The sequence below is a fragment of the Schistocerca piceifrons genome, chromosome 9 (genome assembly GCF_021461385.2).
Source record: "Schistocerca piceifrons isolate TAMUIC-IGC-003096 chromosome 9, iqSchPice1.1, whole genome shotgun sequence".
Taxonomy (NCBI): domain Eukaryota; kingdom Metazoa; phylum Arthropoda; class Insecta; order Orthoptera; family Acrididae; genus Schistocerca; species Schistocerca piceifrons.
The window spans coordinates 217,881,642-217,895,831 of NC_060146.1; the positions used below are offsets into that span (position 1 = coordinate 217,881,642).

The window sequence follows — 14,190 nt, forward strand, 5'->3', positions numbered from 1 at the left end:
GCCTTTCAGTAGTGTCCCTGCTTCTCTATGGCTGATCCCAACATCTCGGAAACTCTGTTATTCCATCCAAGACACCACTTCTGTTCATCTGTCAAATGTCTCGGATAATGGTGGCAGATAGCTCTTCCAGAGAAAGACGAAGGTGTCCATGCTTAGGTTTTTTCAACTTCGGCAACAAGTTGAAGCCTGGTGGGCTCTTGTCTGGACCGCAAGGAGGATGCGGCAACACTTGCTATCTGTATTATTTGCTCAGTTTTTGGGCTACAACATTGCTGATATGTGGATGAGCCTTGCTATGGACAATGAGTGGCACAGCCTCCAATAGCTGAGATCGGATTTTGAGCATTTTTCTACGCAGAGTTTGTTTGAAGTTACGATAATACCCTGCTGTGTCACTTGTTCCACGTGGGACTTTATCCGTTACGATGATTCCTTGGTAATCGTAAGCAAAAATCATCATTTGCTTGAGCTTTGATTGTGTGGGTCGAAATTTTTTTGAATGTGGAGAATCTGAAGTTCTCGACATTGGACCTTGATTTCAACTTCAGTTCAAAGTCCGTTATCTACGCTTCACCAAGAGTGACAATTCGACACAAGAATTCTTGAGCTTCACGGTTGAATCGTTGTTTGAGCAAGGGTGCAGCGTCCAGGTGTTTTTGTGCTGTTCCTCAGCAGTTAAACAGTGTGGGGCCCTTGTTGCAGAAGTGTTTCTCTTTTTCAAATTGTTTGTCAGAAAATGGAATACTGATGCTGGGGGAATTCCCATGACCTGAGAGAGTTCCTCAGAAGTTGCATTACCATCTTCATCAAAAGAATTTTTTCCACAAATTTCACACGTCGTTCATCTGTTCCATGTCTTGGATTATTGTGTATTGCCATACTACCATCACAAAAATGATTAACACAATGTGAAACTGTACTATGGTCCATTCTGAACTCACCACAAACTTCACTTAACACGCTATGGTTTGCTGTCTGGTTTTGCCGTGTCAAGTTTTGATCTTGATGTACAACCTCTGACCTTCAACAGTCACAATACCCAACACCCCTGAAGGGTCCATTTCTATGTCATGCCAATTTTATGTTAAGAATACACAGCAAAATAGTCAAAAACATGTGCTTCTTCCTTAAGCTTCCAATCCACAGGAATACCAACCTGTGCATTATTAATGAAATGTCCCTCATATATCAGATTGTTGTGTCAGACTGATCTTAAGTGTAGGACTTGGTTATTTTGGAAGGTGATAATTTGGTTGCTGATTGGGGAATCCAATGAATGTGTCACTGGTGGTAGACTTTTCTGTGCACAGCCCAAAATGTGAGGGGGTATCCAAAAAAACTGGAATTGGTTTTTAAAAGCTGTATAGCTTCAAATTGTCTACAAAACAACCTTGTCCCCTTTGACGTATGCTCCATTACAACTAATACATTTTTCCCACCCGTGCTTGCACTGTTTGAAACATTTTTTGTAGTCATCTGTAGAAATGGCGGACAGCTCCTTGGCCCCCTCCCCCAGTCCGATTTCTTCAGTGTTGTCAAATCTGTGCCTTTTCGTGTCCCTTTTCATGAGTGGAAATAAGAAAAAGTCGCACGGAGCCAGGTCAGGCAGCAGAACCATTTTATTTTTAGCCAGAAACTGTCTGACAGAGCTGGTTGTGTGTCTTCCATTAAAATGTGCTGAACTCAGCTCCAAGGTAACCCACTGATCTCTATCAGTTGTCTGTTGATGGTCTGTGAGCACAGGCTCTTGGAATGTTTTCCAATATTTTCGTCGATTCGATTCAGACAGTTAATGGACATCCAGAACGAGGTTCGTCATCATTCGACATGTTGCCATTTTTAAATCGAGCAAGCCAATCGTACACTTGAGTTTTTTCCATAGCATCATCTTAGTAATCTGTTTTGAATATTAAAACAGTTTCAGCAGTATTTTTACTGAGTAGAAAACAAAATTTCACAGCCGTGCATTGTTCACTTAAACTTTCCATCATAAAAATGAAACAAGAACAAAATAGTGCCAGCAAAACCAGTCACTGCAGATGAACAGAACAAGCCAGGTTGACAACATGGGTGGCACTGAACTGGCAAGGAGTTGCTCTATACAGGCCTATCGACAGAAATGCGTACTACACAAGCTCTGCCCACGGCAATGTTACTCTAGTCTTTTTTGTGTACCCCCTTGTATTGATTAGGTTGAAAGGTCATAGTTTGGCTGTGAGTTGATGAGGTCAATAATTTGTTGTAACAAATTTATTTTATACGTAACACTTGACAAGAATGTATTAGATCAAATGCCAACAAATAGACTTTGACTTCTTTGAGGTGTGTATATTGGGTTGGTATCACTGACTGTGAGATAGTCATTGCAACAATGATTACCAGAGTAGAAATGGCAATTGAAACAAGTATAGCTATGTATACGTTCAGTGAATTATGTAAAGAGTCAGTAGTGGCATATCTCAGGGAGGAACCTGAAAATTTATCTCTGAGTAGGAGATGTGGAGCAGGGCCAGGCATGGTGTGCCAAACAGCTCACGATCTGGGTGTGCAGGCCAAGGCTCTGCCTATCTTGGCTTTGCTCGATCCTTCACAGAAGTACTCGGTACAGTGTGATGTTTCATTTAGTATTGTGGCATGGCATTTTTTGGTCATCTCTACACACTACAGTGTGGCAGAATTGTGGTGTCAGCAGTGTATACCATTATCAGTTTTTTGTGGTATGAAGGATATTCAGAGGTCCCCTGGCTGTATGCACAAAAAGAGGCAGTCTAGTGATCTGTCATCACAAGCCTTGAAAACTGAATGAGAATGACAGAAGAGAGGGACGAGGCTTCTCAATATCTATTACATAGACGTGTAATTGACAGGTACTGCAAATTTGCTATGAAACACTATTAAAGTACCATGCAGAAATAATTTGAAGATTTAGTTAGCAATGAAAGAGCAAAAAATCACAACAATCACTAGAGAGGATTCATTGTTCCATACAACGAGAAGCACTTTACACTAACTTTCAGCCATGGAGCACATGAGGAAATTGGGTAAAATTTCTGAAGTCACATGCATTATTTCAGTGTCAGTTGCAACAATTTTGGATAGATGCATTTGAAAAGAAAATTGCGTAGTGGAAGTGACAAATTGTGCCAAAAAACACTGTCCATTTCCCTAAGCATGGTGGCATTAAAGAAGACACACGACTTTAAGAATTCATTGTGGCTGTGAGAGAATTAGGAGGATAGTTTCCTAAATATTTTGAGGATACTACCAATCTTACGTCTGTTTTTGAGACCACTTGCCGTCTGTTTGTGAGACCACTTGTCATTTCATTTGAAAGCGTCCCTATGCATGTGCAGATGTTACTGATTGATCTGCAGTGTAATTCCCATTTTAAAGACAAATCCTTTTATGTTAAAATTGTCCAAGACATTCACATTCTTTTCTTCAAGTAGAGTTTCCACATTTCCATTATGAGGTTACAAAAATGTTTCAGTATTTCAATTATGAAACTAAATAAGACACAATTGCTTGGCAACCTGAGTGCGAAAATCTGTGTTCACTTCTGTCCACATTTGACACTTTATACCAGATAAAAATTATATTATGTTTTTAGTGTGCCAAAAATAATTAAATAATACTGAAAATTTGTTTTGTTTGTTGATCTGTGTTGTTGAGAAATGTGAAATATAAAACAAAGTCGTTTGCAGTGTGACTGCATTGACATTTAAATGCGACATGTTTGCAGTTTCTCCCTCCTCATGCTCAGACGTTGTGCCGTGGTGGCAAGGGAAATGTGCAAGTAGGCTGAGCGCTAAGGCACTCGTGCCAGGGGGACTGATGACCTTAGCTGTTTAGTCCCCCTTGAACATCCCAACAACCACCGCCACCACTCGTGCCAGGGCTCGACTCGTGAGCTGAATTCTTGGCCGCCCCTGACGAGAGGAACTGTGTAGAAGAATAGTTGACCAAGTAATAGATATGTACGTATCTAGAACAACAATTAACGATAGGAGGAACCTTCCATGGTGTACACTACAGAGTCAGTATCAAAAAACTTTCAAAGAAATGGCAGCTACTGCACAATAGATCTAAAATGAAGCAAAGGGTTTTAGACATAGAGATGCTAAATGAAACACGTCAAGAGCGCAATGCATGAAGCCGTCAGTGACTTCAGTATCAGAATCTTATTGAAAGATCTCTCACAAAACGTAAAGAAATCCTGGTCTTTTGTTTAAGGCTGCTAGTAGTGGCAACAAAGTTAGAGTTCAGACACTCATGGATGACAAAAGAACTGAAATTGAGGATACAAAAGAAAAAGCAAAAGCAAAAACAAAAACACTGTATGCTGTACTTAGTTGACAGATGTTCATTTTCAAAGGAGGGTCCAGAACTACTACTTAAGTTTCATTCGTGAACCACTTCAAAAATAAGTGTAATGATGTCAGTGGCACTGAGAAACAACTGTCATTGCTAGACTGGAATCCAGGGCCTGATGGAGTCCCTGCCAGCTGCTATTTAGAATTTGTGGCCCAGTTACCCTTTATTTAAACATAATAAACCATAGATCACTCAAAACTAACTGGCCAGCAACAGAAGCTTTCTGCAATATAATAGTCCTGTAACACTAATATCCATCTGCTGTGTAATTTTATAACTTAAAAGTTATCATGAACAGAATTAACTCTTATTTGGAAACCAGCATGGGCTCTATGTAATCTATTTTGCAAAAACACAACTTGCAGTATTCTCATTTGACATCCTGAAATATGTGGGTTGAGGCAATCAGATGCAGTATTTCTCGAGTTTTGAAAAACGTTTCACTCAGTACTACATGAATCCTTATTAATGTAAGTATGTTCATGTTGAGTAACAAATGAACTTTGTTACTAGTTTGATGATTTCTTGGTAGGAAAGACTCGGCATGATATCTTTGATGGAAAGTCATCACCAGATGTGGAAATAACTTCAGGTGTGCCATGATGAGGTGTATTTTATATATATTTTAACAACCTGTCAGACAGTATTAATGGTAACCAGGCTTTTTGCAGTGGATGAATAATGATGTGGGGTCCTGTCTTAGGAAAGCTACACAAACATTCAGTCAGACCTTAATAAGATTTCAGAGTGGTGCGAAGTTTGACAATTTGCTTTAAATGTTTAGCGATGCGAAATTGTGAATAGCACAAAATACAAAAATGGAATATCATATAACAAGATTGATAAGCTACTCATACGAATACCTATGTGCAACAATGTATGTGAATATGATGTTGAATAATTGTATAGTGTCTGTTGTAGGTGAAGCAGGTGGACGACTTCGTTAGCAAGATACTGTCAAAATTCAATCAGTTTACAAACAAGGTTATTTACAAAACACTTGTGTGACTCATCCTAGAATATTGCTTAAGGCTCGTACGTGTAGGACTAATAAGTGATATTGAATGTGCACAAAGCAGGACAGCATAAATGATAAGATGCATATTTGACCCACAGAGAGCTTCACAGAAATACTGAAAACCATGAATTGGAAGACACTTGAACTTATGTCAGTTATCCTCTAAAATCTATTTCCAATATTTCAAGAACCAGTATTGAGTGAAATGTGTAGGCATATATGACAGCTCCCTCAAATGTCACTGTTGTAATTTCCAGGAAGACAAAATTGGACTAAAAACAGCTTTTTAAAAGTCGTTCTTACTGCACTCCATACGTGAATGGAACAGGTAGAAACCATTTTACATGGTACAATGGGAAGTACCCTCTGCCGTGCACTATACAGTGTTTTGTAAACTGTAGATGTAAACTTAGAATTATAAATATGTCCCCAATTAATATCCATTTTTTCACCTTTGTGTTCTGTTATGTTTGAAGGTGATACTAACAAGACGTGTTCACAAAATGTATTTGTAGTTGCGTATATGGGCAACTGTCAGCTGTATAATGGAATGGTGACAATGAAAATTTCTGTCGGAACGGGATCTGAACACGGATTTCTCGCTTATTGTGAGTGGTCGCCTTACTAGGTTATCGGTGCACGACACGTGGCCAGACCCAGACTTCCATATCGTCAACCATGTGTTTGCGACCTGTACTTTTACATTATTATGTATATTCCTGTACAGGGGAGATAATTTAATTGGAAGCCATTTGCCCGGTGTGGTGGATAAATAATATTGTAGTTCCTGAGTTGTTCAGAAGTATGGTGCAAAGTTCCTTCAGACAGGCATCCATGTCTGAAGGAACAGGCACTGCTGTGACTACAGCCATTATGAAATATGAAATGTATTCACAGTTGCAAATATGGATAACCCTAATTTGTGAGAGTCCCGGTCCACCACAAAGTTTTGTTGTCATACCATTATACATCTGAGGGTTGTCCATGTTCACAACTGCGAATACGTTTCATGTGTTTCATGACAGCTGTAGTCACCTCAGTGCCTGTTCCTTTGGATGTAGATGCATGTCCGAAGGAACTTTGCATCATACTTCCAAACAACAAGGGCACTGCAATATCATAACATGTGTCCAGCCAAAACACACATATGCCCGCGGAGTCTGGAGTCATTCGTAGTTAAAATATGTGGGACTGTATGTTGACATTCTGGAGTATCTCCTCACCGTGCATCAGTTGGAATGAAATGTACATCTAATTTAATGTAACCTAATCTAATCACACTCACAATTTTTTTCAAACTTCTTGCGCCATCCTCTTTAACTCAGAATCACGTTTGCACCTTATGTCCACAATTATTTGTTGGGTGTGTTCCAATCTCTGTCTCCCCCTGCAGTTTTTACTTTCTATAGCTCCATCTAGTACTGTGTAAGTTATTCCCTGATGTCTTAACACACGGCCTGTCCTCCTGTCCCCTCTTGTTGTCAATGTTTTTCATATATTTATTTCTTCTCCAATTCTGTGGAGAATCTCCTTGGTCTTTATCTTAGTGGTCCACTTAATTTTCAACATTCTTCTGTAGCACCTCATATCAGACACTTCAGTTCTTTTCTATACAGGTTTTCCCGGAGTTCAGGATTTATTACCATACAATGCTATGCTCCAGATATACATTCTCAGAAATTTCTTCCTCAAATTGAAACCTGTGTGTGACACTAGTAAACTTCACTGTGGTGGGAATGCCCTCTTTGCCTGTACTCATCTGCTTTTTATGTCATCCTTCCTTCGTCTGTCGTATTATATTGCTTCAAAGGTAGCCGAATTCCTTCACCTGGTCATGTATTATTGTGCTTCTGAGGTAACAGACCTGCTTCACTTCAGCTACTTTGTGATTCCCAAATTTCTCACAGTTCTCATTTCTGCTGCTTCTCATTACTTTTGTCTTTCTTTAGTTTACTCTCAGCCCATGTCCTGTACTCATTAGACTGATCATTCCATTGAAAAGGCCCTGGAAAGCACTTTCACTAATGATAGCAGTGCCCTCTGTTAATTGTATCATTGATATCATTTCACCCCGATTTTTAATCTCACTCATGAAGCTCGTCTTTTATTTTCATCATTGCTTCTTTGATGTCCAGATTGAACAGTAGGGACAAAAGACTGCACCCCTGTGTTACACCCTTTTTAATTCAGTTGCTTCATTCTTAGCCCCCTATTCTTATTTTTTCCCTCTTAATTCATTTATATATTGCATATTGCCCATATTTCCCTGTAGCTTACTCCTATTTTTCTCAGAATTTTGAACATCCTGAACCATTTTGCATTGTTGAACCCTTTTTCTATGTCAACAGATCCCATGAACATGTCTTGGTTTTTCTTAAGTCTTGCTTCCATTGTCACCTGCAACGTCAGAACTACTTCTCCGATACTTTCACCTTTCGTAAAGCCAAACTGACTGTCACCTAACTGATCCCCATTATTATTTTCCATTCTTCTGTCTGCTATTCTTGGCAGCATCTTGCATGCATGGGGTGTTAAGCTGATTGTGCGGTAGTGCTAACATTTATCTTTTCTTACTTTCTTTGTGATTGTGTGGATGATTTTTTTAAAGTCTGATGCTATGTCTCAAGGCTTACAAATTCAACACATCAGTTCTAATAGTCATTTGGTCGCCACTTCCCCCATTGATTTTAGAAGTTCCGATGGAATGTTATCTATCCCTTCTGCCTTACTTGATCACAAGCCTTCCAAAGCTCTGTTAAACTGACTCTAATACTGGGTCCCTTTTGTCTTCCATATTGAATCCCTTTCTTCATCTGTCATGTTGTCAGAGTAGACTTTCCCCTCACGTATTCTCTCTCTCATTTGCATTTAACAGGGGTATTCCCATTGCACTATTAATGTTGATGCCCTTGCTGTGAATTTCTTGTGTGTTTGTTGAAAATGGTCCTTCAGATGACCATTTCTTTCGCAGTTTCTTTATGTTTTTCCTGCGACTGTTTTGCCTTAGCTTCCCTGCGTGCGCCCCTTGTTTATTAAATTCTTTAATGACCTATACTGATGTATTCATGTATTTCCGTGAATATTTTTGTACTTCCTCCTTTTTGGATCAGTTGAAGTATTTCTTGTGTTAACATTGTTGCTCCGCACCTTTGTTATACCTGTGATCGTCTAACTTCTGTGATTTCCCTTTTTAGAGATGTAGATTCCTTTTCAACTGAACAGCCTATTGTGGTATTTGTTATTGCAGCATCTACAGCTGTAGAGAACTTCACACATCTCATCATTTCTCGTTACTTCAGTATGCACTTCTTTCCACATTGATTCTTTGGACAAATCTCTCAAACTTTGGTCTACTCTTTATCATTACTAAATCGTGATCTCAGTCTCTCTCTGCTTCTGGGGGTGCCTTACAATCCAATGTCTGATTTTGAAATTTCTGTCTGCCCATCCTGAGATCCAGCTGGAATCTTCCTGTGTCTGTTGACCCTTATTAAATACACCTCGCCCTCTTGGGATTACTGAATTGAGTATTTGGTATTAATAACTGAAGTCTATTGCAAAACTCAATTAGTCTCTCTCCTCTCTCATTCCTGCTACCAAGACCATATTCTCCCATAACTCTATTCCTTCTCCTAATACTGAATTCCAATCCCTCATGATTATTAGATTATCATCTCCTATTACATACCAAATTGTGTGTTCAGTGTCCCTGTACTTTATCTCTCTTAATCTTCGTCTTGTGACATCAGCATGTGTGCTGTTGGCCTATATTATTGATGTTGGCCTAGGTTCCTTGTTGATTCTGATGTGAACAAACCTGAACTGTTGGCAATAATTCATTCTCTCCGTTACCTTTGTATTCATAATGAATCATACTCCAGCTATACCATTTCTGCTGCTGTTATTACGCTATATTCGTCTGACCAGAAATCGTTATCTTCCTTTCCGTGTCACTTCACTGGCCCCCACTACATGTAGTTTGAGCCTTTCCATTTCTCTTTTCAGACTTTTTAGCCTCCCTCCCACATTCAGGCTCCAGACATGTCACCCTACAGCTCTTAGAATGCTACCCTTTTGTTCGTTAGTCTCTTCTTTTCCCCCATTGTTATCTCTCCCTTAGCAGTCCCTTGCCAGGGATCTGATGGGGCAAGTAATCCAGAATGTTTTGCCAAAGCAGAGATCATCATCTCACAGACCACATATCTCATGGATACACATTGTGTGTGTCCTTAGTGCAGTGTTTTCCATTACCTTCTGCATGCTCAGGCTGTTGATCATTGCTCATTCTACCCACTTGTAGGGGCAGTTTCCTATTGCAAGGTGGTTAGCCCACTGGACATGCATTCAGGATGACAATGGATCAAACCCACATCCAGCCGTCTTGATTTAGGTTTTCTGTGATTTTCCTAAATCACTTGAGGCAAATGCCTGGATGGTTCCTTTGAAAGGGCACACCCAACTTTCTTTCCCATTCCTTCCTAATCTAATGAGACCGATGACCTCGCTGTTTCGTCCCCTCCTCCAAATTGACCAACCATCCAACCATTCCAAAGGTAAGAGTCAGCCTTGAAGTTCTTCTCACTCCTCCACACTCTCTGACAAAACTGATGCAGAACGGGGTGTGTGCTTATGCTGGAAATCTTCGGCCGTACTGATTTATGTCATCAGAGATCAAAGCTGACTGCTATCGTATTCTTCACTACTTCCACCTTCATTCATGTCCTTCCATATACGTTCACCATCACACTTAAGACAAATAATCGGTCGTCAGTTTGTAGTACAGATGCACATTTCATATATCAGTTCTTATTTCATTCAAATGACTGTTAGTGTTCGAGTAGCCATTTGTGCGTCTTTTAATGTTTCCATTTAACAGTGCTAAATATTAGTGCAATGATTTCCATTTGATCATTCGTGTTTTTATTTTCAGAGAAAGAGGGCAAAGCAGTTCAGTTATCATACGAAGCAAAATGTGGTTTAGTAGCATTGACATGCCAAGCGAGGCATGGGCGTTACAACCCAGGAACTCTCCCACCTCTAGGTGTGCTGGATGTTATTGGCAGGGATCGCAGGTAATGTAAATCATGAATGGAATGAAAATAATGAAATGAAATAAGGCAGCTGCTTGTGTCGAGTAGGCAACGGCCACTTAAACAAGACTTGGAAAAAAATAATAACAGCTTGCACACACTATATAAAATTAATAGCAAAAAGAAAATCTACCAGACTTGATTGATGTACTGATACTCAACACAAAATGTACATTATTTTGGTTTGGGCTCCATAAACAAACTAGGTTGTTAGTTACAGTTTTCAGAACCAGTAACACATTTTTCTACAATTGGCACTTCATATCTCAATTTGAACATCACATTTATCACTCCATGTGTTGTAACTTTTTCAAATATGCTTCCCCTTCCACAGTATTCATGCTTTTTTTCCTTTGGGCAACCCTTCAACTACTGCTTCCCTTTCATGTCTGAGTCTTCTCTGCAGTCCTGTTCCTGTAAAAGTAATAGATAACATTGTTTCAAAGCTGTATTGGAATCAACAAATGCTAATAATTTAAGTTTGCCATTCTTCAACTATCTTTTAAGATATGTCAAAGAGTCAGTATTGTCTCACATGTTCCTACCTTTTTCTGAAGCCCAAACTGATCTTCCCCAAGGTCAGCTTCTTCCGGTTTTTACATTCTTCTGTAAATAATTTGTGTAAGTATTTTGCAACCATGATTTAAGCTGTCAATACTTGCCCTTTTAGGAAATTGAATTATTACATTCTTTTTGAAGTATTGAGGGTAGTTCGCCCATTTCATGTACATCTTGCACTCCAGGTGGAATAGTTTTGTCGTGGTTGGCTCTCCCAAGTATCTCCAAAGATATTTTTATATAGATTTGTGTATGTGGGATATACTTTTGCCATAGCCTTGCATTGTTTTTATAGCTTTGTATTTCTCCTCTCCTCAGGGAAGATCAGTTTGGATTCCGTAGAAATGTTGGAACACGTGAGGCAATACTAACCTTACGACTTATCTTAGAAGAAAGATTAAGAAAAGGCAAACCTACATTTCTAGCATTTGTAGACTTAGAGAAAGCTTTTGACAATGTTAACTGGAATACTCTCTATCAAATTCTGAAGGTGGCAGGGGTAAAATACAGGGAACGAAAGGCTATTTACAATTTGTACAGAAACCAGATGACAGTTGTAAGAGTCGAGGGGCATGAAATGGAAGCAGTGGTTGGGAAAGGAGTGAGAAAGGGTTGTAGCCTCTCCCCGATGTTATTCAATCTGTATATTGAGCAAGCAGTAAAGGAAACAAAAGAAAAATTCGGAGTAGGCATTAAAATTCATGGAGAAGAAGTAAAAACTTTGAGGTTCGCCGATGACATTGTAATTCTGTCAGAGACAGCAAAGGACTTGGAAGAGCAGTTGAACGGAATGGACAGTGTCTTGAAAGGAGGATATAAGATGAACATCAACAAAAGCAAAACGAGGATAATGGAATGTAGTCAAATTAAATTGGGTGATGCTGAGAGAATTAGACTAGGAAATGAGACACTTAAAGTAGTAAAGGAGTTTTGCTATTTGGGGAGTAAAATAACTGATGATGGTCGAAGTAGAGAGGATATAAAATGTAGACTGGCAATGGGAAGGAAATCGTTTCTGAAGAAGAGAAATTTGTTAACATCAAGTATAGATTTAAGTGTTAGGAAGTCATTTCTTAAAGTATTTGTATGGAGTGTAGCCATGTATGGAAGTGAAACATGGACGATAACTAGTGTGGACAAGAAGAGAATAGAAGCTTTCGAAATGTGGTGCTACAGAAGAATGCTGAAGATTAGATGGGTAGATCACGTAGCTAATGAGGAGGTATTGAATAGGATTGGGGAGAAGAGAAGTTTGTGGCACAACTTGACTAGAAGAAGGGATTGGTTGGTAGGACATGTTTTGAGGCATCAAGGGATCACATATTTAGCATTGGAGGGCAGCGTGGAGGGTAAAAATCATAGAGGGAGACCAAGAGATGAATACACTAAGCAGATTCAGAAGGATGTAGATTGCAGTAGATACTGGGAGGTGAACCAGCTTGCACAGGATAGAATAGGATGGAGAGCTGCATCAAACCAGTCTCAGGACTGAAGACCACAACAACAACAACAACATTTCTCTTCTACCCGTTTCTTCTTGGGCACTTTCTGTCAATACCATTGTATGCCCTTTTACCTCTTTAATTTGTGGAATTTTTAATTTCTCATTTCATCAAATAAATTCAGTATCTTGTTTGTTTTTTTTCCTTTTTGCCCTCTGCTATCTTCCCTGTTTCATCTCTCAAAGCTACTCATTTGTCTTCTATTGTACTTCTTTCCCCTGTTACAGTCCAACATGGCCTTATGTTTCCTTTTAAATTCTAAACAACCTGTGGTATGTTCAGTTTATCCAGATTCTTTTTCCTTGAATTCCAGCCTTTTTTGCTATTTTGTCAGTTGTAATGTGCTGTTCATAACCAATTAACTATGGTCAAAGCCCACATTTTTGACAGGAAGTGTATTTTGGTTTAAAAATTGTTTCTTTTTTTTAAGTTACTCATAATGTTATATAACCTGTCTGAAACTTTCCGGTGTCTCCACACCTCTACCACATATACAACCTTCTTTCATGTTCTTAAACCAAGTGTTAGTAATGATTAAATTGTACTCTGTAATCTTAGTGATCCAGTACAATTAAATTTTCACCTTCCTTAAACCTTCAACTGCTCTGGATGTGTTAACGCATTCGCCTTTGTACCTGTCCCTGTGTGTTCTGAACGTGTTTACACATGTCACCAGTCCTACCTGGCACTCTGAATGTGTGTACACTTAGACACATTCAGAGTACTAGATAGAAGGACTGGTGGCACACGTAAAGACATTCAGAACACACAGGGACAGGTACAAAGGTGCATGCGTTAACATGTCCAGAGCAGTTAAAGGTTTAATGAACTGTTGTCGAATCAAAGTAAGATGATCCCTGACAGCTGGTAGCACTGTTGCCAGCTTTCAACTGTGAAGTGCAAGTGATTGTAGGTGAAAACAATAGATGTGTATAGAACTCTAGTAACACTCAGGTGTTGCCATAGAGACTTTTACAAAATTGCTTAATGTGACTGGTTGCAGTAGTGGCACCAAGCTGTGGCACCCAGCCCACTGCAACTGTCGGGGATCTCTTTAAAGTGACTTGTCTGTAAATAATTTATTTTGTTCCATCAGACATTTCTTAAATCTCCAACATGATTGGTGGCAGTTGGCATATACACTTGTCTTAGTGTGGTGGCTCCATGTTTATGCTGTTTGTAGCAGTTCATTCTGATTGCTATTTCTGGTATTAATTATAAGTCTTGCTTCTGTTTTACACTTATTTGATTTTGTGCTAATAATCTTTTACTCTCCTTGCACCTCACTAATCCCCACTATATCTAACTTCAACCTATCCATTTCTATTTTCAAGTACTGTAGCCTGCTCACCTAATTAAGGGGTCTAACATTCCTTGGTCTACCTTAGAATGCCAGATTTGCTTTTCTCCAGACAGCATCCTCCTGAAAGCAGTCCACATCTGGAAATCTGACTGGAGAACAATTCAGTTTTTGGAATATTTTACCCAAGATGACGCAGTCATCATTAAGCTATACAGTACAGCTGTATGCCCTCATGAAATGTAATAACTGTAGTTTCCCTCTTCATTTCTGCTTTTCACAGCTGTTGGATTGCCTTGTTTCTGTTATTTTATAACTTTCCAAGTTTTTTTTTTATTATTGTTCCAC

The 14,190-nt window shown here is 39.2% G+C and overlaps 1 protein-coding gene across 1 annotated transcript in view; it reads left to right on the forward strand.

Moving 5' to 3' along the window:
* Window positions 1-14,190, forward strand: part of LOC124717024 (Golgi resident protein GCP60) — a 90,695-nt gene that overhangs the window by 11,954 nt on the left and 64,551 nt on the right. The window contains exon 2 of the mRNA XM_047243677.1: window positions 10,323-10,464. Coding sequence (XP_047099633.1) covers window positions 10,323-10,464 — 142 coding nt within the window. The remainder of the gene's footprint in view (window positions 1-10,322; window positions 10,465-14,190) is intronic.